The following is a 25,278-nucleotide window of genomic DNA, read 5'->3' on the forward strand; positions in this document are numbered from 1 at the left end:
ATTATTTAAGGTGAATGTCCCTGCCATGAAGTGTAAACTACTCCTGGGTCTTTGTCTGTTTTAGACACCCGTTTATTATTGCGTTCACTAGCATTATTAGCAAGAGACTCCGGTAGGTGGTACCATTGGCAACCAAAAATAAAAATACCGGCAGCAACCACGTGGGACTGAGCCAACACCAGAATAAGGAATGAAGTTGTGCACACTCCATTTGTATTTTTGGTAGCAAATGTATTGTAATGATATACAGTTGTTTGACTGGTGTTGCTTTGTTACACGTGATTCTCTTATGCTACTCTGATTGTAGTTATTTTACTGAAGTTTCTCTATTTAAGTATTTAAAGAACATACACAATTTGTCCATCGGCCCTCATAAATAAGCCATTTGTACAAATGTCACTGCTTGCTACTATAATCTGGACAAAGAAATTTAGTATCTCACTTCCTTAAACATTGTGAGGGCTATGGCCCATGTTTATGTTAACCGCTTCTTGGACAAAAGTCTGTCAGATGCTAATGGTCTGGACACATCCCTGGTAAAATTTTAAAAATTCTTGTTCAACTGTACGATTAACCCTCACTGAATTGAGGGTGGGTCCTATTAAAGGTTTCTTAATGCCTTCTAACTTAAATTTTCCCTGCTGCTACAAATTTTTGATGATTACTTATGTAGAATAGACATATTAGAGACAAACAAATGCCAATGTGATGATGTCACAATTAGTGATACCAATCACATTCTTTTTCAGTGCAGGCATTACAAGACTGGTAGAGTCAAATCTTTACAGGAGCTCTGGAGACTTGACTACTGCCAACCACTCTGTACTATCCCAGTTCTTGGAGAAATAACTAGAAGTACTTATGATTCCATAGCCAAGTTTATAGCTCAAGAAGATCTAAAAGGAATGATGACTGTGGATCTTATTAAAAAACTGAATTACCTGTTTTTATACAGCAAGTGGTTTGCTGCCAATTTTATCTAGTGCTCTCACTGACTACATGTCACAATTATATTCTGAAGATGCATTTATGAATGTGTCATCTACACAGCCTGTCTGATCAAAATTAAATGTCAACTAGCTATAACAGTCATTGTCTTAAATTATGGTGCCTAAATTGTGTTAAGCTAGAAGTGAATAGGTACCATTTAACATCTGGAGCTTTACAGTGATATGTTTACCAGTTGTTTCTTTCACTGATGTGACTTTGTTCGCAACATTTTCATGTGAACTGTTCTTTTTATTATTCCACCATTGTCTCATGCCATTACTGAGTTCATTGATTAGTGCACTGAGATTGTTTTATTAAGATTATGTCTGGAGACAATAGTGTTAAGGTGTCTATCTGTGTAAGACACATGACTGTGAAACTGTGCCTGGTCATTGCAGCATTTAAAGTGCTAATAAAAGTGGAGAGAGCTACTTAACTGTACAATCCTTGAAAGCAGTTTCAGCTATTTCACCAAGGCATTGAGCTATGAGACTGTGAGGGCTTGACAGGATATACAGGTACGATACTGTGCCTCAGTTAGTTATTTAGTCGATTGTGTGTTCCATTGATAAATCGCACAGTACGTTATGATGTGGAACCTGTCAAGTGCACAAGAAATGCACATATGAAACGAAACTTTTAATACACACACACACACACACACACACATACACACACACATACACACACACACACACACATATATATATATATATATATATATATATATATATATATATATATTAGAGGGAAACAATCCACGTGGGAAAAATATTTCTAAAAAGAAAGATGATGAGACTTACCAAACAAAAGCGCTGGCAGGTCGATAGACACACAAACAAACACAAACATACACACAAAATTCTAGCTTTCGCAACCAACGGTTGCCTCGTCAGGAAAGAGGGAAGGAGAGGGAAAGACAAAAGGATTTCGGTTTTAAGGGAGAGGGTAAGGAGTCATTCCAATCCCGGGAGCGGAAAGACTTACCTTAGGGGGAAAAAGGACAGGTATACACTCGCACACACACACATATCCATCCGCATATACAAAGACACAAGCAGACATTTGTAAAGGCAAAGAGTTTGCCAAACTCTTATATATATATATATATATATATATATATATATATATATATATATATATTTAAAGAAACATTCCACACAGGAAAAATATGTCAAATATGACAAATGTCTGCTTGTGTCTGTATATGTGTGGATGGATATGTGTGTGTGTGCGAGTGTATACCTGTCCTTTTTTTCCCCTAAGGTAAGTCTTTCCGCTCCCGGGATTGGAATGACTCCTTGCCCTCTCCCTTAAAACCCACATCCTTTCATCTTTCCCTGTCCTTCCCTCTTTCCTGACGAAGCAACCGGGGGTTGCAAAAGCTCTAAATTTTGTGTGTGTGTTTGTGTGCTTTTTTATTGTGCCCATCGACCAGCACTTTCCCGTTTTTATATATATATAAAACAATACAGAGTTAAAAATTAATATTTCTATTATTTACCCCATTCGCTTTAATGGCACAAAATGCATATGCTACATTTATATATTTATTTATTCCTATTCAAGAATTCATCTATGGTATAGAAGGAGTTGTCAAGGAGATATAATTTCAATTTATTTTTTAAGCTATTACTGCTATCTATCAGACACCTTATTTCATCTGGTATTTTCTCGAAAATTTTTATAGCAGCATATTTTACCCCTTGTGCCAAAGATAGGTTGAGTAAAGGACAGTGTAAGTCTTCCTTTTTTCTGGTATTATAATCATGAATGTCACTGTTGTTCTTAAACTGGTCGATGTTGTTGAGAACAAATTTCATTAGTGAGTGGATTTATTGTGAGGCTGTTGTAAGAATTCCCAAACTTTTAAAAAGATGTCTACAAGATGTGTGACTATGAACCCCACAAATTATTCTAACCAATTTCTTTTGAGCAGTGAATACTTTTTGTCTAAATGTTGAGTTACCCCAAAATATTATTCCGTATGACATCAGAGAGTGAAAGTATGCAAAGTATGTTAGCTTACTAATTTCTATATCCTCAAAATTGGCAATTATTCTGATCGCAAAAGTTACTGAACCTTGTCGCTTTAGGAGATCCAAAATATGAATTTTCCAATTAAGATTCTCATCTATATGCACACCCAAAAACTTAGTATGCTCTACCCTATCTATTGACTTCTGTTGATGTGTTACATTTATTGAAGGAATTGTACTTTTTGCAGCAGAAAATTGGATGTATTGTGTTTTTTCAAAGTTTAGAGCAAGCCCATTTGCAGAAAAACAATTAACGACTTTTCCAAAGACCTTATTTGTATCATTTTCAATTGGAGTTTCTTTTATGGATTAATAACGATACTTGTATCATCAGCAAACAGTGTCAGTTCAGCTTCCTGTTTCAGATAGGAAGGGAGGTCGTTCACATATATCAAGAACAGAAGGGGACCCATGATTGAACCCTGTGGAACACCTAATGTAATTTCACCCCAGTTAGATGAAGTGGCAAACTTATTTAAATCACTTGCCCCATACAAGGAAACTTTTTGCTTCCTCCTCTGTAGGTATGACTCAAATCACTCATATGCTATTCCATTTATACCATAGAATTGTAATTTCTGTAACATAAAGTCATGGTTCACACAATCAAATGCTTTGGACAAGTCACAGAAACTTCCTATTGGTGACATTTTACTTTTTAAAGACTCTATTAAGTGGACAGTGAAATTGTATATTGCTGTCTCAGTGGAACAGCATTTTTGAAATCCAACCTGTGATGTACTAATTATTCCATTACTGTTGAGATGGCTAACCACTCTTGAGTACATTACTTTCTCAAAGATTTTTGAGAATGCTGTCAGCAAGGATACTGGCTGATAATTATTGGCATCTGTGGCATCCCCCTTTTTGTGGAGAGGCCTGACAAAGGAATATTTTAACCTGTCTGGGAAAATACCTTGAGTTAGTGATCCATTACATATGTGACTCAGAACATCAGCTGTAATTGCTCCACATTGTTTTAATATCTTATTAGAGATGTCATCTACTCCAACAGAACATTTATTTTTCAGAGATTTAATAATTTTACTTATTTCACAAGAGGTTGTAAGGTGAAACTTAATCTGAAAACATTTTTTCAAAACAGACTCTTCCATGTACTGCCTAGCTTTTTTTGTTTTGAACAGTTCTCACCAATTTTTTCTCCTACACTTGAGAAATGATTGTTAAATACATTAGCTACTTGTGTACTGTTGTTTAGGATGGTCTCCTTCTCTTTAACAGTAATACTACCTACCTCAGCAATTACTTTTCCTGTCTCCCTTTTAACAACATTCCATATTGATTTGATTTTATTGCCAGTGTTGTTAATTTCTTCTCTAACATATATATTTCTTGATTTACTTACTTTTTCTCAGTATGTTACAATAATTTTTATTGTGGAAAACTACTTCTGGATCTTTACTAGTTCTTGCTGTCTCATACAGTTTTCTTTTTCTTTATGAAGAAACTTTAATACCTGTAGAAATCCAAGGTTTCTTTTAAAAGTATGTGGTGTTACATTTAGTAATTTCCTTTGGGAAACAATCTTCAAAAAGGGATATAAATTTATCAAGAAATATGCTACATTTATCATTAGGATATGGCTCATTATATACATCTCCCCAATTAACACTTCTTAAGCTTTCTTTGAAGTGCTGTATAGATATTGGGTTGAGCGACCTTACACTTACTTAATGGTTTCTGAACTGTACACCCTGTTAGGTTTTGTAAGTTAATCAGTTGTGCATCATGGTCTGACAATCCACCTCCCACAGGAAAAGCACGTGTTTGTTTTACATCCTCTTTCTGTACAAATACATTATCTATTAGCATGCTACTGTCCTGAGCTATACGTGTAGGGAAATTGATCACTGATTCTAAGTTACATGTTGTTAATAACACTTCTAGCTCACTTTTCCTCTCAGAATTATTTAGAAAGTTTACATTGAAATCACCACAGATTAATAACTTCTTTTGTTCTGACAGACAGCATAATAGGGAGTCAAACTTTTTTTTATGAATAGTTCCCAGTCTCCTAATGGGGACCTGTACACTGTTGCTAATATTAATACTACATTATCTAGCTGAAGTTCACATGCACAAACCTCAAAGTGCTGATCAACACCAAATTTGCTTACTTCTACAGTTTTGCATTCATACCCTTGTTTTATGAAAATGGCACCTCCTCCTTTATCCATCCTAAATCTACACGTGTAAGATGCTAAATTATACCCCTAATACTGACACTACCCATGCCCACAGTTACATGGTGTTCAGACAGACAGAGTATATCAATCTCATTCATATTTTTGAGATCATCTAAACACACTAATAGCTCATCTACTTTATTTTTTATTCCCCTGATATTCTAGTTCACTTTTTAGGAGAAGCACTGTGGAAAAGGCTTACATAATAAAGAAGCGACAGTGAAGGAACACACAAAGGCAAGCAGTAGCTGTGAATAGGTCACCGCATGGAACATTATTGACACAGAATTAATTGTGAAACTGCTATGTGCAGAGTTCAGCCAATACTAGATGAGGATGCCGACATCATTTTGGACAGTGCAGCAGCCAATAAGGTACCAGATGGATGGGGATTCAGAAAGTCAGCAACTTAGTGAGCTTAGGTGTGGGAGTTATTACGAGATGCAGTAAGGAGACAACATCTACAGCTGACAGCAGCAACTGGTGCTGAGGTATTTTAAAGGTAAAGTGCTAACATTATTGATTGTTATTAACTGTTTGCCCAAATTAGTGACAAGGAAGGAGAAGACAGTGTACTTAATGTTGAGGAACAGGAGGTAAAAATCAAAAGTGAACATTGTGACGACAGTGTGTTTGAAGATACGGACCAAGAACTATATTCTGGAAAGAAACAAAATGTAGTAATTGAAAGTGAACTTCATGATGATGATAGCATGGTAAAATTAGAAAAATACACCTTTTCGATCAAGTGACTAACATAATAATACATGAGGGCTATTCAGAAAGTAGGGAACATTTCCATCTGACGCTGCTAGGTGTGCACCGATCGAGTATATTTTGGTATGTGCGTGGTCAGCAGCTCAGTCGGCATCCGTCTGTGATAGCTGGAATGTCTCTGCGGGTCTAGTTTTTTTGATATTCGAATTTGAAATGTGTGCAGCAATCAAAAATCCCGCCAGTTTTGAGGTGCCGTCTGTGATAACAGTTTTTGTTGGCAAAAAAAATTAAAACTTATAGAAATTTATCGTGAACTGTATGAAGTGTACGGAAACAACGTATCGAGTGAATGGTCCATTCAGAAATGGTGCATCTGGTTTAGAAATGGCTGAACCGACATTCATGATGAAGAGAAGAGTGGACGCCTGAGCATTGTGACAGACAACCTTGTTGCTAAATTTGATGAAATGATTCACTTCACAATAATGCAGCTTTCACTTTCTTTTCCACAAGTTTCACAAACTTTGTTGTTTGAAATTGTCACTCAAAAGTTAGGCTACCACAAATTTTGTGCACGATGGGTGCCCAAAATGCTTACAGAGCACCATAAAGAACAGCAAATGGGGGCAATGTTGACATTTCTGGAGACCTTCCACAAACATGGTTATTCATTATTGGATCGAATCGTAACCGGTGATGAGACTTGGGTGAAACATGTCAATTGCAAGACAAAATTACAGTCCATGGAGTGGGGGCACACAAAGTGCCCCCCAAAACCAAGAGAATGTTTGCAAACCTTGTCAGCAAGGAAGTTGATGGTGACAGCGTTTTGGAATAGGCAAGGTGTGCTTCTTATTGATTTTCTCGAATGTGGAGCAACCATACATTCTGCCCAGTACTGTCAAACTTTGTACAGCCTTAGAAGAACCATTCAAAACAAACACCGAGGAAAACTGACATCCAAAATTTTGTTTTTGATCAACAATGCCTGACCTAACACAACAAACTGCACTAAAGAACTCATTAATTCATTCAAATGGGAAATTTTCCCTCACTGTTCTACAGCCCTGATCTTGCACCAAGCAGCTTCCACTTGTTTCCCAAGATGAAGTACTGGCTTGTAATGCAGTGCTTTGATGACAACGTGGAACTCCAGGCGGGCATGACTCACTGGCTGAAGTCTCAGGCAGCAGAATTTTATGATGAAGGTCTTTCAAAGCTTGTCCACTGCCATGATAAGTGCGTCAATGTGTTTGGTGACTATGTGGAAAAGTAGTATGTCAGTCACTCTTTCAGATGTATATAATAAAATGTATTTCTTGAACTAAGTTTTGTTTTAAATGTCAAAACGTTCCCTACTTTCTGAATAGTCCTTGTACCAAAGGTCAGGGGTGCCACCCACTGATTACTGTAATGTGGAAGAGTAACAGAACACTTCCGAATTGATTGAACTAATTAATGTTCAGCAGGAATTCTAGCAAGAAAGTCAAGGGGCACAGGAACAGTCTGGAGCCGTGGACATGAAATTGTTACTGACATTAGCCACTCAACAGAACTTAAAACTGGACAAAAATAATAGTGATATAAAAAAAAAACAAATGAAGTTAGTAGCTGAATGCTAAATGAAGAAAATAGATTCAATGCTAGTCTGTGTAGAAGAGAAAATAGACGAATTTGCAGAAAGAGTGAGATCATAATTAGATACTGGATTTAGAATTTGTGGGACAATGGAGTTGAGCTTGAGAAACTATGTAATGAGGAAATGGAAGTTGAAGTTGGTGATTTTTGTCAGAATGAATTAACAGTAGTAGTGCATACTTGTCTCTGTAATGATAGTAATGAAATTATTTCCAATGGAAAGCTTCTGGGAGTAGATCAGGAAATTGTTAGTGTAAGTATTCACATGGTTGATTAAACTGAATATGTGCAAGTAATGAATGAAACTGTGGACAAAGCTGATGATCTTGTTGAAGGGAGGAGTAGGGGTTGTTTGATTAGTAATAAGATAAATGAAATACAGTTAGTAAAAGTTAATGTAAATAATACTGAAATGAAAAGTGGACAGGCAAAGAAGGTGCAGGGTGTCTAACTAAAGAAGCCTGTTGTGAAGTTACCAGCAGTAGCCATGTACAAATTATTAAAATCGGATGTGGAAGTAAACAATTTGTAGGAATAAATTTACGGTGTAAATATGCACAAGGTAATTTTCAATGTAGAAGTAATGTTCAAAGCTTTTGTACTTGTAGGTGGTCAAATGTTCAAAAACTTTGTTGTGTTTTGCAGTGGAATGACAGCTGTCCTGTCAATGGTTGGATCTGGTGACGTTTGAAAGTTTATGTAATTAAATCCAAAATATTTTTCAGTTTAGTGTGTGAAACTAAAAATGAAATCGTCTCAAATGAAAAACAGCCCACAATTACACTAAATTATGTTTATTTTAATCCTTGACCATGGTTTCTGCTATAATAATATAGCCTTCTTCAGAAGTCATACACACTAATAAATGAAAAATGTCTTAGCCCAGCAGCTGCGTCACGACCAATAAAATAACTTCAAAAGACATAAGCCTATTTCGAACGTAAGTAAAATTACAAATGGCACCGTATGTTCTCCGCCACTACCTCTGTTATACCACAGATGATTATGTAATTTCCATAATAACAATATGTTTGTACGCCAGCCTATAAACAGTCAGACCACACCCATAACTCTCAGGCTGTGACCAGAAAGCAATTGCGTAACATCTATGCGGCAACACCTATATTGAGCATGCTCCCAGAAATAACTCACATTACATCTACGTAGCAAGTATGGATAACACCTATTTGACAACTGCGAATATCTGCAAAATTATGCATCTAATAGCTATCATAGAACACCTGTATTTTTACAGTGATTGGTTTACCAATTGGTTCTTTCACTGATGTGACTTTATTCAAAGCATTATCATGTGCACAGTTCTTTTTATTATTGTTCAGCTATGTCATGCCATTATTGAGTTCACTGATTAGTGAGCCACTGAACTGAGATGGCGTTAATTAAGGTTATGTCTGGAGATGTCTACCTGTATAAGAAGTGTGGATGTGAAACTGGACCTGGTCATTGCATGGTTTGTACTACTAATAAATATGGAGAGACTCCCTTAACTGCAAAAACTGAGTGGTGTACATCATTTGAAAGATCCCTGAAAACAGTTTTCATTTACTTCGCCTAGACCTCAATCTATGAGACTGCGAGGACTTGACAGGCTGTGAAGGTAGAGGACTGTTCAAATGCTCATAAACAATTGAATTACACACACCTATTTAGTAGCATGTAGAACCCATACTCCATCCTGATGATAGCAGCATCTTGTCATGAACAGAGCTCCAAAAAACAGGGCAAGTGTGGGGAGACATCCTGCTTAATGACTGCACAGCCATCACCACAACACATGAAAATTTGTACAAGCTGTTCCAGGATGTGCACATCTTCTCAGAAGGTGTCCCAGATGTACTGAATAGGATCAAGCTCTGGTGACCTGACAAGCACCTTTGCATCTGTTGAGTGTAACCATTCTGAGAGAATTTAGTACTGACAAGTCAGAGAACTGTCTTGCTGTGGGTACAGGTACCTGAAAAGTTCTGTAGGCAAACACATGCTAATTATCAAAACAAATGTACTGTATTGTTAGCTGGTGTAAGAGATATCGTGGGACTATTCCATCTCCTGTAAACATCCCCCAAATAAGAATACCTCCACTGCTTGTCTCAACTGTGTCCTTTTGGCATATAATCTGCATCACCTCATGATTTCTGACATAGTAAACCCTACTATGACTCATCAGTCCAAAGGACCTTTCTCCATATTCAATGGCGACATATGGCATCAATAGTTTCCTTTGGTTGATTTGATTTATTTACTCAACCAAGGTTCATCTGACAAAGATGTAAGATTTGTCATCATAACACAATGAAAATAAATTGTGCAAAACGTACATACACATAGTATATACAACTACACTTTTATGAGGAGATGACAGGTGGTAAACCACGGCCTTGATGATGACGCCATCTCAGCATTTGCCTAAAATCATTTAGGGCAACCATGGAAAACCGAAAGGCCAGAAAGAGGGAATTCCATTCCACATGATATGAGATCATTGTCTTAATAACTACACTACCTCATTTGGTTAGTCACTGCTGCACAATGTTCTTTGACTTACACACAATTTGCACTCGCTTAACTCTTAATATAAAATGTAGTTTTTCACAGCACACGCTAAGGACACTGGCTGCTGACTCCGGGACCACAAACATGCTGTTATGCTTCTTACACTCCCTCCCGTTAATTATTTTCATAGATCATTTGTATGGTAAATCTGTTTGGGAAACTGATTCCAGGCCCAAAACATACAACTGTGGCCTATGCATGTCTTCATGTCCTTCCCCTGGTCCACTTGGAAAATTGAGTCAGAACCCCCTCATGATGAGTGAGGTGCTGAGGTCAGGAGAATGTCAAGACATAACGAGCATGCACCACAGAGCTTGCCACGTGATTTTCTTGTAAAACATTACGTTCTGACCATGTGAGAGGTTGTTGCAGTCGTCCCCTTTCATTATTAACCACTACTCTTGAGTCCTCTAAGCAGTTCTTACTTGTGTAGCATATATTACATATGAATAATTTTTTAGACATCTTTTAAATATATATGTTTTAGTCATCTTTTACACTGCCTTAGCCAATTTATTATACAATTTTATTTCTTGATAAAAATGCTGTTTTGAGTTTTTGTTTGTTTTTCCTTAGTAAATGTAAGTCCAAACTGACTCTTGTTCCATGATTATCTACAGAATTGTTAGTGAAGCACTATGCACTGTTTCCCTGATTTGATTTGTACAACAGGTTGATAGATGTACTTACCTGGTGCAGCAAGGCTACCCAGTTATTTTTAAATAACTTTTTACAATGAGCCCAGCTACTACTTCTAGTTATTATTCTTATGGCCCTTTTCCGCAATATAAAAATTGTGTCCATGTTTTGCACCTTTGATGTCCATAGCTGACTCCCATAGACGAGAATTTAGCGTATGAAGGAACAGTATGTCACAAGAAACTGTATGCTTAATGCAACAAAGTTGTTTGCCCTCTTTATGCTGAAATATTCATTGTTATTTTATCACATACTGTCCAATCAGAAACATTCTTGAGGTTTCATTTGATTTCTCTAATAAGTGTTCTGGATTTTATCAGTGACACTGAGTTGTTGTCATTAGCAAAGAGAACTTTTTCTTCGCTCTTTCGCTGTCTGGAAAGTCACTGATATTAACTATCTCATCATAATATCTGGGCACCTATGCTGCTTTATGACAGCAAGCACTGTTGTGCTGGTACAAGCAACCATCCATCATCTCTGAATTGTTACTCTACTATATACAGTACACAATGTTGTAAAATGTTATCATATCCTTCTGTATTTAGCATTTTCTTAAGCACAGTAAGGGAACCACATCCCCATACCATGAAACCACCTCTGTACTTCATGGTTAGCATGACACACAATGGAAAGTAGCGTTCTCCAGGCCTTCACCAAACCCAAACCCTTCTAATGGATTGCCACAGGGTGTGGAATGATTAATTACTTCAAACCATTCATCCTCTGTCCAGTGATGTCGCTCTTTACACTGCCTCGAGTGTCTCTTAGCACTAACTACAGAAATGTGGGCCTTGTGAAGAGATACTAAACCACTGTTGCCCATTATTTTTAACACCAAACATGCAGTCATTGGGTTAGCCGGACTGCTGGCAGCACTTTGAAACTCATGAGTGACTCCTTTCTCTGAATTTGTGAGAGTTTTTCACTATCATCCTTCACAACGCTCAATTGTCGCTATCCAACAGCACATGAGGTCTGCCTGATTGTGATTTAGCAGTGGTAGTCACTGTCATATCACCAACAGCCAACTAGGACAGCTTTAGAAGAATTGAAATGTCCCTGATGGATTTGTTGATCAGATGATATCCAATGAGTAGTGCAGGTTGGAAGCCAGTGAGCTCTTGTGGCCAAACTATTCTGCTGTTAACTGTTTTTCTATTGATAACACAAAACTGCTACATCCTTTTACACTGGTGTCTTCAGGTCTCATGACAAAATGTGTGTGTGTGAATTCCTCGAGGACCAAGCTGCTGAGGTCATCAGTCCTTAGACTTACACATTACTCAAACTAACTTATGCTAAGAACAACACACACACCCATGCCCGAGGGAGGACTCGAACCTCTCGTGGGAGGGGCCGTGCCATTGTGACCCTGCGCCTCTAACCGCGCACCCTCTCGTGACATCTAGTGGTCTACAATACGTAGACATGTTCACATACTTTTGATCAGACAGTGCATATTATAAATAGAACTGGATGCTAAACACTGCCCTGAGGCACACCTATCTTTATATGTTTCTTTCCTGACAACTTTTGTGCTAAAAATCTATCATCAGCAGATACATGAACTATCTCTACCTTCTGCACCCTGTGTTCCAAATAAGACTTAACAATTCACTCACTATTCCTCTTACACTTAGTGCTTCTAGGTTTTTTTAGTAGTATTTTATGGTAAAAAATTTCCAGTACCACTTTTGTGAACTCTGTAATGGTTGATATAGTAATTCTCCAACTCTGGAAACAAAACTGTACTTTGTTAAAAAGTTGTATTTATTCGTGCATTTCCTTAGTCTATCTTTCATTACTGATTCAATTATTTTTGAGAATGCAGACAGTAGTGAAACGGTCTGTAGTTGTCAATAGTCTCCACATTACCTTTCTTTAGTAAAGGCACAACTCATGCATAAGTTCTGATACTGATGGGTGACACACATGGATCCATACTCCATATAAGAATTTTGTACTTGTTTTTTATACTTCTCATAATGGGCAGAGCCCGAAACGCGTTGATAAATCATTTCTGAACAGAAAAGTGAATAGTTATTTTAGCAACATATTCAGCAGTGGATAAAGATTAAACTCTTGAATGCTTTAGGTACTCTGGAAAAATTGGAACTATAGGAATCATTCATTATGTTTCATGATGGGGTTTGTAAGCTGTCTATGCCGGCATTCAGAACAAAGACTGGAATCACAACTATTTCCACTGATTCTTTTTTTTTTTTTTTTATTTCTGTATTGTGTTCCTGACTTCAAGGTCTGTTGTGGGAAACCAGCATCATTGTGCTTGCTGTGTAAGTCTTGGTGGGTGATACATGTGTTTCACAAAGATTTTGTTGCAACTCCTCCACAATACCAGAGGAAGACATTCACAAAATTTGCCAATTACTGAGGACTTTCAATTAACCTATGCTATGTTTAATTTGTATATTGTTATACTTGTCACTGTCTTTTCCAGTTTCACATTTTATAACATCCCATAATACTTTGCTTTCATTTTCTGAATTATGCATTATTTTGTCATTGAATGATATTTTTGCAGCAATCTTTCTGTATCAGTGGTTGTAATTTACGAATTGTGGATTAGTGTAGTGCTCCTGTAAAGAATTGAAAAATTAAATGTCTCCTCAAAAATTAATTTTAACAATGTATAGAATATAGAGAACTTAGAATGTACATTGTTGCAGTAGTCTTCCCAAAATCAAAGTACTAAATACGCACCCTCTACACACAGTGGCACACACTAGGTTCAGTAACTGCACAACCACAAAGGTGGAGTGTTCACCCCATGTGACTTTTTCTGTTTTTAAAAATCTTAAAGCTCTACCATATTACAACCATCACTGAGAGAGCTAAAATCTACCCCAAAGATAGAGTCTTAGAAGTGTTTCAGGTATTGGAAAATGTATTGGCATAAATGTACAATATGTATTGGGGACATACACTCCTGGAAATGGAAAAAAGAACACATTGACACCAGTGTGTCAGACCCACCATACTTGCTCCGGACACTGCGAGAGGGCTGTACAAGCAATGATCACACGCACGGCACAGCGGACACACCAGGAACCGCGGTGTTGGCCGTCGAATGGAGCTAGCTGCGCAGCATTTGTGCACCGCCACCGTCAGTGTCAGCCAGTTTGCCGTGGCATACGGAGCTCCATCGCAGTCTTTAACACTGGTAGCATGCCGCGACAGCGTGGACGTGAACCGTATGTGCAGTTGACGGACTTTGAGCGAGGGCGTATGGTGGGCATGCGGGAGGCCGGGTGGACGTACCGCCGAATTGCTCAACACGTGGGGCGTGAAGTCTCCACAGTACATCAATGTTGTCGCCAGTGGTCGGCGGAAGGTGCACGTGCCCGTCGACCTGGGACCGGACCGCAGCGACACACGGATGCACGCCAAGATCGTAGGATCCTACGCAGTGCCATAGGGGACCGCACCGCCACTTCCCAGCAAATTAGGGACACTGTTGCTCCTGGGGTATCGGCGAGGACCATTCGCAACCGTCTCCATGAAGCTGGGCTACGGTCCCGCACACCGTTAGGCCGTCTTCCGCTCACGCCCCAACATCGTGCAGCCCGCCTCCAGTGGTGTCGCGACAGGCGTGAATGGAGGGACGAATGGAGACGTGTCGTCTTCAGCGATGAGAGTCGCTTCTGCCTTGGTGCCAATGATGGTCGTATGCGTGTTTGACGCCGTGCAGGTGAGCGCCACAATCAGGACTGCATACGACCGAGGCACACAGGGCCAACACCCGGCATCATGGTGTGGGGAGCGATCTCCTACACTGGCCGTACACCACTGGTGATCGTCGAGGGGGCACTGAATAGTGCACGGTACATCCAAACCGTCATCGAACCCATCGTTCTACCATTCCTAGACCGGCAAGGGAACTTGCTGTTCCAACAGGACAATGCACGTCCGCATGTATCCCGTGCCACCCAACGTGCTCTAGAAGGTGTAAGTCAACTACCCTGGCCAGCAAGATCTCCGGAGCTGTCCCCCATTGAGCATCTTTGGGACTGGATGAAGCGTCGTCTCACGCGGTCTGCACGTCCAGCACGAACGCTGGTCCAACTGAGGCGCCAGGTGGAAATGGCATGGCAAGCCGTTCCACAGGACTACATCCAGCATCTCTACGATCGTCTCCATGGGAGAATAGCAGCCTGCATTGCTGCGAAAGGTGGATATACACTGTACTAGTGCCGACATTGTGCATGCTCTGTTGCCTGTGTCTATGTGCCTGTGGTTCTGTCAGTGTGATCATGTGATGTATCTGACCCCAGGAATGTGTCAATAAAGTTTCCCCTTCCTGGGACGATGAATTCACGGTGTTCTTATTTCAATTTCCAGGAGTGTATTTTGAAAAGTGCAACACTGATGTAGGTGAACAAATAAAATTATTTTTTTAAAAATCGAAAATTTTTGTATATTTTTGAATGAACATCATTCAAATAAATCTGCAGCACGGGTACAGGCAGCCTCAAATGTGAACTGTTTGTGGATAATCTAGTGGAAACCTTTCTTGTCACCCTAGATAATAAATCCCTTGTTTGACTTGGGTTCACAGATGAAATGTTCATGATTTGCACTGAGGGCCGAGACACACTATCCTCATTCAGGATTGCGCAAGTTTCCCCAGGTGAGATTCCCTGATTTCCAGACTAGTTTTAAGATTTTCCCCTGAAAAATTTTGGGATCTCAAGGGTAAGTTAAGACACTCTGTCTTTGCAGCCATGGAACAAGAAACAATAGTGCAAACGAGGAAACATCTACAAAAAAAACTTGCAAGCAGATGGCGTTTCCTGGTGTGAGCAAGAATCTTATGTACTAACATCAACACCTATTGCCATGAACTGTTTTTAGATGGAGAAAGCAAGCCAAGTGGTAAATGAGTTTCACTAAGACTACTGATGTTATTTTATTTCAATAAAACGAAACACATTTGGGCACAAAAATATGCATTTCCTTGGAGTTGCAAGACAGATTTAAAATACCTTAATTGATTTCAGAAATAACCTCAGAAAAAAGTAGGACTCTTGAAAGAAGTGTAAAAGGAGGGGAAGAGTTGTGTAAATGAACACTATAGGTGACCACCAATAAAATTTTGGTTCTACTATGTTTGTTATTGTCAGGCATTACCCATTGTGTTATGTCTTGTTTTACAGGTATTGTGTGGTTTTTCTTTCAAGAAATATATGAGTAAATAGCGTACAAACTGCCAGCAACTGACACAATTTTCTTCTTCTTATTGTCCATACTTTCTAACATATAAACTAATTTTGAAGTGCCAAAATATACTAGCACAAATAAAATGTCTACAAAACGCCACACTGCACAACATACTTGCGGTGAGAAAGTCGCAATTCCTGAAATCCATCGCCCATGGCCTCTGACCTGCTGAGGAGCACTGCAGTCCTGGGTCCATGAATAAACCAAGAAAATCGGCTGCATTATGCCACACATAAACAGACCTAGCCTACGGGCAGATCGGTAAGACTAGATCCATCAGAGAGGGCCTGCACATTAGTGGGAACTGAATGGCTTCAGATTGGCAGGCCTGATCCATTACAGATGCCTACAGAAACGGTCTGCAGTTTTGGCCCGTGGTGGAAATCCACTTGTGTGGCTAGCTGTTCACAAGCCACACACAGCATGTCAATGAAATTAGACCAGGGTGATCAATCTACGTGACAGATAACTTATTAAAATACTCTGAGAATCAATAATAATGAGGATAGGTAGCAACTCACAGCAAAGATGAATGCTGAGCCACAGACAGGCACGTAGAAAAGACAATCATCCTCTCACAACTAAATTTTCAGCCATAGATATGGTCAGAAAACGAGAGCACACACACATTCACACAATCACTCAGACACAACTCACACACATGACCACTATCTAATGCCACTGCGTCTATAGTCTCTGAAAATCAGATCCAAACAAACCACTCCTAATGCCACCCGTCAGCAGCTGCTGGGCTAGCGAAGTTGAGGCAGCACTGACTGCAAGCAGAGGGGAGTGACAGGAAGGGGAGAAGAAGTAGTAATGAGGGAGTAGGTAAGCAACACATGTACTCAGCTGCACCCAGCCAGTGTCGATGCATGACACCACAGTAAACAAACCATTTCATTTACTGAGACAAAAACGAGATTTTTCCAGTGATCTTTTTTTTCCAAATTTCCCTGAAATTATCTGATTTCCAGAACCTGTGGCAACCCTGTTATTCCTCCTTTGCCACAGTATCTTGTTCTCTCCAGTGCATCATTCTACTATACTGAATGCTGACTGTCACCTTTCCAATGGCTCCATAAAAATACCAACGTATAAATTCCACCATTTACAAATAGGACCTCCACTTTGACAGCTGCCACCCCTTCCACACTAATTCTCTGCTGGAAATATCATGAGAAAATTTCCGCCGGAGGTAAAGCTGTGTTATGAGTTGTGCCTGGATAGCTCAGATCGTTGAGCATTAGCCCATCAAAGGCAAAGTCCCAAGTTTGAGTCTCATTTGAGGGTACAAAGTTTTAATCTGCTGCGAAATTTCAAATCAATACACTTTCTGATGCAGAGAGAAAATTCATTTCAGGTTTTTCAGTTTTGTTCTTTTCCATGTTTCTGCCAACTGCTTAACACCTAACTATAAATAAAGTGGTCACATTTATTCATTCTGTTATACATATTCAACCCGGAACTTTTCAGTATTGTATCAAAACTGAGAGAATTTATTTGTTATATTTTTTTAATAATATGAGATAAATACAAACATTTATTTCTGATACATCAGTAGAATTTTAATTATGCTAGTAATAAGAATACAGCCATACATGGTAATATTGTACATACAAATAACATCATTTGTAAAATAGAATTAAGCTCTTTATCAAATGATAAGAAAATCATACTAACCCTCGAGTGGGCGCACCGTTTCTCATAAAACAAGCGGGTGCGAGGTGCACTTTGTACAGACGTATAGAATAGCTTCATTTATGTTGCCTAGGTGATTCATGTATGATCAGAATCACAGTTTAACCTTAGTTTATTTGAACAACAAGAAAGTAATCTTACATAATATGAGCTACACCACTGTTTTGTTAAACCATAATTAAATAAATTTTCAGTACAACACTCTGTTGCCAAGGACAGGTGTTACAGAGACAGTAATGACCCATTCAAAGCATTAAGCAGTGCTGTGGCATCAGATCCCATCCAGCTGTTTATTCAATCATTCAATCACTAATTATCTCATAGACAACTGCCTCAATGTGCATTAGGCTGCTAGCTCATAATCAGGGTCTCTCTCTCTCTCTCTCTCTTTTTTTGCACAGATCGTAAATTTTTTCCGCCTAGCTCACTTTGTATTTTATATTACTGCTGCTCAGTTGGACGTATGACAACACAAATTATCATTGTGTTGCCTGAAGCAATAATGAAGGAATAGGTATGGGTCTGCAGTTGTGAAACAAAAACAGAATTGTGCAAAATCATTTTATTTTTTGTTAGCGCACTTTATACAAAGGCACACCCACTCGACGGTTAAAATGATTAGTACTGTTTCTCTGTGGTAACTGTGCAATCCTTTCTGACACACACAGAAACTGTTCGTATGAGCACCACTAATAAAATACAATGAAATAAACACACTCAAAATTTATGACTGTAAAAAAGAACTTGGTATGTACCTTCCCGCATGCCAAAACCTACAAGTTACGATTAACAGTACATATTTAAAAAACCTTGTTGATACAATATGGGCGGAATTTTCTGAAGCACTGTATTTTCTTCCAAGTCTTAAATACATGTTGTCTTACAACAGATGTGGGGACATGAGAAACATTTTTATGACACTGAAACAACAGTACAGAAAAGGTGAACAAAAGACAGGAATCTGCAGTAGATCACACCAGTTACTAAATGCTGCAGGCCAATCACAGCATCAGTACTCAAGTTTTACTTAAAAGTGAAAATGGAGTTCCAAATGACAGACCTTACAAAAGCTCATAAGTTTCTTAAAATCGCATAATTTGGTCAACAGTATGGGAACATTCATTTTCTGGAATTGTATTTAGCAATTAATTTTTAATACATGTAAAGACATGCAACAATAATGAATCTGGACCAGCATATCTCAATAAAACTCCTTCTCCTCCTTCCCTTACTATATTTCAACAGCCAACAACTAAGACTTATACATTTCTTCACCTTTATCTGAACTGAATAATTCCAGTACTCAAGAGACTGCTAATTAAAACATATTTAAGTTCACATGCAAATATGAATGCCATCACAACACAAATTACATAGACTATACATAAATAGCCAAAAAAATATTTAATGGCTGAAAATAAGATTTTTATTTTAGTAGGACAACAAGAAAAATAAAATAGAATGTATATGAAATTATCAGCCAACATGACAAAGATACAATGACTTATGTGGATGGTGGGAGAGAAAGGGTTGGATGTGTGTAAATAAGTGATGTAATAATAATCTTGAAAAAAATATAGGCTTTTACTATCATAAATGTTAGAGTTATTAAAATTTTCTGTTATTTAGCTGTGGCTAAATGAATTCTCGAGGTGAACCCACCGTTTCTTCCTCAGCACAAAATTTCACGTCAGTCTCATGCACCCTGAAGACGTCTGCCATAGATGGCAAAACACGGAGTCTAGCAAGAAAATCCATTAAACCATAGTTTAAATTTTAATAAGTGACAAAGAATCTTATCTGATGGTTCCACAATTTCCAATGGCTCTTACCTGTTTCTTGACATGTGCTCAGTGTGGGAACCAACATGTTGAAAAAATGCAGTGCTACTGCTACATTATTGATAATTTTCGCTAACAATCTGTTATACTTATTGATATATTCAGCTTTTTTCTTTCCTTCCTTACTTTGCCCAAATATGCACATTCTATCTCATGAAAGATTATGTTCTCAGTTTTAAAAACAGCTTTAAGTTGGGGACTGCCTACACACAAGATGAAAAAGGAGTCTTTGCAATAATTTTGAAAGCCATCCCGCCAGACCATACATGATAATGGGCCCAAGAGTTTCACAAGGCTACAAAACATCCTAGCAAATCAGTAACACTGTTATATTTTTAGTGTTAAAGCTCTAATTAGGTATATCAACATGGGATAAGCTTTCACACCATGCGCTCACTTTGTCAACTCTGTCTTGGTACAGACTTGCATACTGTCAAAGTAGGATTTACGGTAAATAAACATCACCGTGAACATAAGAGGATAATTATATCTGTGTACCCCTCCATAAGAAATCATTGTCACCAAGAGGCAGACCCGTTATTGTTAAACATGCTTGCAATGGCTTTCAGTGCCAACTATACTAGACTTGTCCCTCCATAATAATTTTAAGATCAAGTCATTCCCTAGTTGTTTAATACTGTCAAACAGTTCGTATCATAATGATTAGCACCACTGTTGAAGATTTATTTTACTGATATTATCTAGTACAGCTGTATGAAAAGTGGTACTTATTTTTCTATTTTGTGACATAGCTAATCTGTCACAACTAGCCCAAAACTGTAATGGTACTCAGCTCTATCACCTTACCTGACATATGTCATATTCCCTCTTATATTATTTTATCTAGCAGTGGTTTTTGTATGCCACAGGACATTTATTTTTCACGTCTCAGCCAGTGTACAATTACTAAGTTGTGTGCTGTAACAATCACCTAACTAATTATTATTCTTTTCTTTTGGGAGTGGAGGTGGATGCTACTTCTTTTTTGTTGAGATTTTTCACTATATCCCCATTCCAATATTACTGCATTGCTCCCATTTCAGCAGCTGATAATTAGACACTTCTACTGTGTAGCAAATATTATTAATTTTCATTTCTTACTTTTATTTGCGAACAATACAAAAAAAGAGAGATTCCACAGACAACAAGTTTTACACACCACTTTTTCTGTATCAGTAGTAGCCACATGGTGCTAGTTATCTAAAGCAGAAAGGAAGATTGGGGTTTAATGTCTAGTTGACAAAGAGGTCATTAGAGGCACAGCGTAAGCACAGACTGTGGGAGAATGGGGAAGCAAATCAGCCACATCCTTTTCAAAGCAATCACTCCCAGATTTTGCTTGAGCAATTCAGGGAAACAATGATAAATTTAGATATGGATGGCTGGATTTGAACCATAATCTTCATAAATACAAGTCCAATGTCTTACCTCTGCACAGATCTAAGGCAAGAAGGTAACTATAATAATTTGAGTATTTTATAACAACTGGGTGTCCTATACACATGCAAAGAACAGGATGTGTTTGCACTAGACGATTAATATTTAAAGATGCACAGTATTAATGTAACTCCAAACCCATAAAGAACATAAGTGATTTTGATTTCAGAAGATCCCTACAGTTTAGCAAATCAGACTGTCAGTGGTACTTTTTGTCTACCAGGAACTATAACAAGCAACAGGACTATTTACTAAAATTGCATACAATTCATAGTTTAGTTTTTAGACACCATTTGGAATCTAAAACTACAAAATCGCAAAATAATTAAAATTTACAAAACAAAATGTGTTGCCATTTAAGTCTGTTCTGTGTTATTAATGGCAACATTTGCTTGCTCTTAAAAACCTAAAGTCACAAAACATGCTTCAGAAAAATTTGCAGCAGGATGTCATGGTCTCGGCACTCCTATTTGTCCAGTTAGTGTTATGATTTAAGAATCTTCCTTCCCCCCTCCCCTCCCTCCATCTGTCATAGAGCAGTTTGTATCAAAAGGAAAATCCGTTCCAGAAAACTATAATATTATAGGATGTAATCTCTGGCCAGTACTTACCTCTGGGAAATGAAAAATTTAGTACTGCCAACAAAAACACAAAAAAATACGACACTAGTCCAGCACTTGGAAATATTACTTCCTTCCTCTAGCTGAAGGGACAGAGATGTTAGGGAAAGTTAAACAAGAATTACAGGTCACTGTCACCCCAGAAAGACTGGGATCCACTTCTGTTAACTGATTAGCCCTAATTGCACATGGGGACCACCACTGTAAAACTGAAGTGTCATATTACTAACAAGTGTAGTTTGCACATTTCATGCAGTGCAGTAATTATGAAATAAAGGTTTGTGGAAGCCTTTCATAATTCCTGAAAATTAGTTACTTTAAACTCTAGCACCCATTTAAGGTAACGCTAAGATGACTGAAGTGACACTGAAAATTCTAAAAATTTCGTTTCATTATACAAGGTAAGATGTTAGTATTCAGTATTTTCCAGTGTTCCTTTGAGAAACTAATAGCTTTGAAAGCTATGACAGTGTCATATACTTTTAAACAAATTTACTGGCGTTGCTAAATATCTCATCTTTGGCAAGGAAATTCTGTCCAGCAATTCTGTATCAATTATAATGTAGTTTGTTGCTTTCATTTGTTTACAATGTATGTTTAATTTAGATAATTTTATTCATACCTATGCCCAACCTGAAAGGAGAATGCCCTGACAATCTAAATCTAGTTCTCCATTATTATTTCTACTCTATCGCTTATAGTTCTGTTTTGTCAGCTTAGTGACAATGTTTTGTGTAGTAACAAAAACAATTTAAGCCTCAAATTTAAATCTTAAGAAATGGCAGTACATAATACTCGCAAACTATGCAGGACTTACGTCCCTTACACACGTTTGAGATTCACATGTCTCATTACCTAATTAAGTTAGAAATGACAATTAATAACAACGCATGATATTTATACAGCGTGGAATGGAAACACAAAGGAAGATCAACAAAATGTAGACAATGTTGCCTATTAGATTTTCATTTCTTAATTGATCAAAACATACAGGAAGAAAAGAAAGAAAGAATGAATGAATCACACAGAACTTAGGGATGCTGGAGAAAGAGAAGAATGTGAAAACACAATCTAGAATAACTCTGTGAAGCTCAAGTCTATTCACATTTACACTTCAGTAGTTTATCAAAATGCATCTCATGCACTCAGTTCTTAACAGCATTGTTCTCACTAGACTGATAAGCACAATGTCTGAAAAAATAAGTTTCCAATGATCAAGTAAACAATTTACTTTACATAGTTACAAAGAACACACAAAATATATTTGTAAAAAATCACTTTTGTACAGCATTAGTATTATCATACAAACCATTTAACTACAAAATATTGGCATAAATAAAGGACATATAATGGATGGATTGTCGAGAAGTGTAACAGTGATGAAAATCTTTTGCTATATATAATAATCAATTATGTTACATAAAATTTATGTTAAATTGTTTCATTAATTGGAATACATTTTACCATGAGCTAATCAATGAAAATGAAAGTAGCCTTTTCATTTCTTACCTAGGAAGACAGTAATTAAATGAGTAAACTCCCTTGATATATAAAGAGAGATCTTCACTGTGTTTCACAGTTCAGTTCAAGGAGCACAACCATGCAAAAATATGTTAACACAGACATGATGGTTCTGTAGCTTCATCTGGGGCTGAGATTTTAAAAGATTCTTGGTCCATTGTCTGTAATTCTAAACGTGACCTATTTGCCTGCACTAAGTGATGTGCAATATCAGCAAACATTTCTTCTACTCCTTCACCAGTCTTACATGAAGTTTTGTATGTAGCACTGATTAGATTATGACACTGCTCACTGTAGAGGGGAAAAAAAAACAGTGAATATTAACATCATGGATAAATAACTTAAAATATAACAGCATTTACAAAATACATAATTTAATCATACCAAAAACTTTCCATATCACTTTCAGTAACTTGTGGAGTGTGACCTTCCAAATCTGATTTATTGCCACACAGGAATATCTTTGCATTTTCTGCATATGTCACTATATCCAGGAGATGCTGGGACAAAACATGAAATGAAGCAGCATTATCTAGAGCAAATACTAGTATGGCTGCCTCTGCAAATTTATAATAACTGGACGTGATTGATGCAACACGTTCCATACCTCCAGTATCCCATAACTGTAGCTGAAAACACATACATATATGGTGCTTATGAGAAATTCCCACTGCACTACAAAAGGATACTATTACTTCATGGTGCTCAACATACTTTTATGTGTTTTCCAGATACTTTATATTCTCTGTCAAAATGATCAAGTCCCAATGTTGACTGCCTATCTGTTGCAGTCACAAAGGTATTTGTGGAGTACCGACGGAAAAGAGAACTTTTGCCAACACCATACTCTCCACAAAGTATAACCTTTTGTTCAGGCACTTTCACTGAAGCCATGCCTGGAAAATATTTGATTCCAAAAATATTATACTACAAATATTACTACACTTAACAAAAATTTAAATAAAACAGGTGGCAACATGGATTGTTATGTATATTCAGTAAATCTGATGAGACTGACTTATGACAATGACATTACAAAAATAATTTACTGCTAAGTATTACTTTAGTCTATACCAATTCGGTAAACCACTTGTAATAGGATCTTAGTGAGATAGCAATTGGTTCAATAGAACACTCGGTGGACTACAAGAAATAATTACTTTGTGAAAATACAATGAACACAGGGTATAATATTACATAATGTCAAAAAATGCATATTTTCCTTGGCAACTATATCAAAAGAGGTTTTCAATAGTACGTTGAAGTCTAATGAAAATAAGGATCCGCACGACGATTAAAATCCTGGCAAAATTTTGACATGCCTGTTTAAATCCGCTGTCATACACGACAAGCAGATTACGGTTTATTGTGAGTCGCTTAATGTAACACAGCCCTTACCCTACTACCAAATGCTATTGTTTTCGTGTGTATATGTTGTTAACACACACGTAAAATACCGCCGATATACACAACTATACATGAGAACGTACCGTTGAAACGTCTCCCAACTGAACAGAGCGAAATATTATATATCTTTTTAACGTAATAGACAATTATCAACAGGAAGTTTAGTTTTAATTAGTACATCTCTTCGATACCACTTTTAATTAAACGAATGTATTATTTAATGATCAACGAGTTCCTTGTCTTTTTTTTAAAAAAAATGTATTATCTGTTTAAAAAAGGCAGCGTCCATTGTTCGGACATTTCATGATGTAAATATTGTTTCTTCAGTGCACAGACACAAGCTTCATAAAGATGCTTCAACAACCGCTAGTAGTCAAGTACGATGAATATTGTTTTCGGTGCGTGTTTATGAACTTTGAGCTACTGTGGTAACAGAATGCAGGTGATCTTTGGCCTCAGGAGAAGGTGATGGCCAGCAGTAGGGTTTGTGGGGTCCTGGATTGCGTTGGTAGGCGGAATATGAAGGTTTCTCGGTTGATAGGTAATTAACTGTAACTCGTATATACGAATATAGAAGTTATATTGTGACTTTCTGCATATGTCCGTATAACCTTTAATATTTATTAAATTAGTACTCAGTGTACAA

The 25,278-nt window shown here is 37.6% G+C and overlaps 2 protein-coding genes across 3 annotated transcripts in view; one reads left to right on the plus strand and one right to left on the minus strand.

Annotated features, from left to right (window-relative positions):
• Positions 1–22,901: 22,901 nt before the first annotated feature.
• On the minus strand, positions 22,902–24,983 carry LOC126190708 (ras-related protein Rab-30). 2 transcript variants are annotated; one of them, XM_049931177.1, is made up of 4 exons: positions 24,548–24,635; positions 23,940–24,121; positions 23,610–23,854; positions 22,902–23,516 (listed from the first exon to the last, which is right to left on the minus strand). In XM_049931177.1, the coding sequence occupies exons 2-4, from the start codon at positions 24,117–24,119 to the stop codon at positions 23,318–23,320; spliced, it is 624 nt and encodes a 207-aa protein (XP_049787134.1). In that variant the 5' UTR covers positions 24,120–24,121; positions 24,548–24,635; the 3' UTR covers positions 22,902–23,317. The 2 variants fall into 2 exon arrangements, with proteins under 2 accessions (XP_049787134.1, XP_049787133.1); XM_049931176.1 differs by lacking the exon at positions 24,548–24,635 and adding an exon at positions 24,716–24,983 and having other exon boundaries at positions 23,021–23,516.
• A 34-nt stretch (positions 24,984–25,017) lies between these two features.
• The window catches only part of LOC126190706 (trifunctional enzyme subunit alpha, mitochondrial), a 157,446-nt gene continuing 157,185 nt past the window's right edge, over positions 25,018–25,278 (plus strand). The window contains exon 1 of the mRNA XM_049931175.1: positions 25,018–25,173. Within this exon, the coding sequence (XP_049787132.1) occupies positions 25,101–25,173 (73 nt within the window). The 5' untranslated portion in view covers positions 25,018–25,100. The remainder of the gene's footprint in view (positions 25,174–25,278) is intronic.

Source organism: Schistocerca cancellata, chromosome 6, assembly GCF_023864275.1.
Source record: "Schistocerca cancellata isolate TAMUIC-IGC-003103 chromosome 6, iqSchCanc2.1, whole genome shotgun sequence".
In the NCBI taxonomy this organism is placed as follows: domain Eukaryota; kingdom Metazoa; phylum Arthropoda; class Insecta; order Orthoptera; family Acrididae; genus Schistocerca; species Schistocerca cancellata.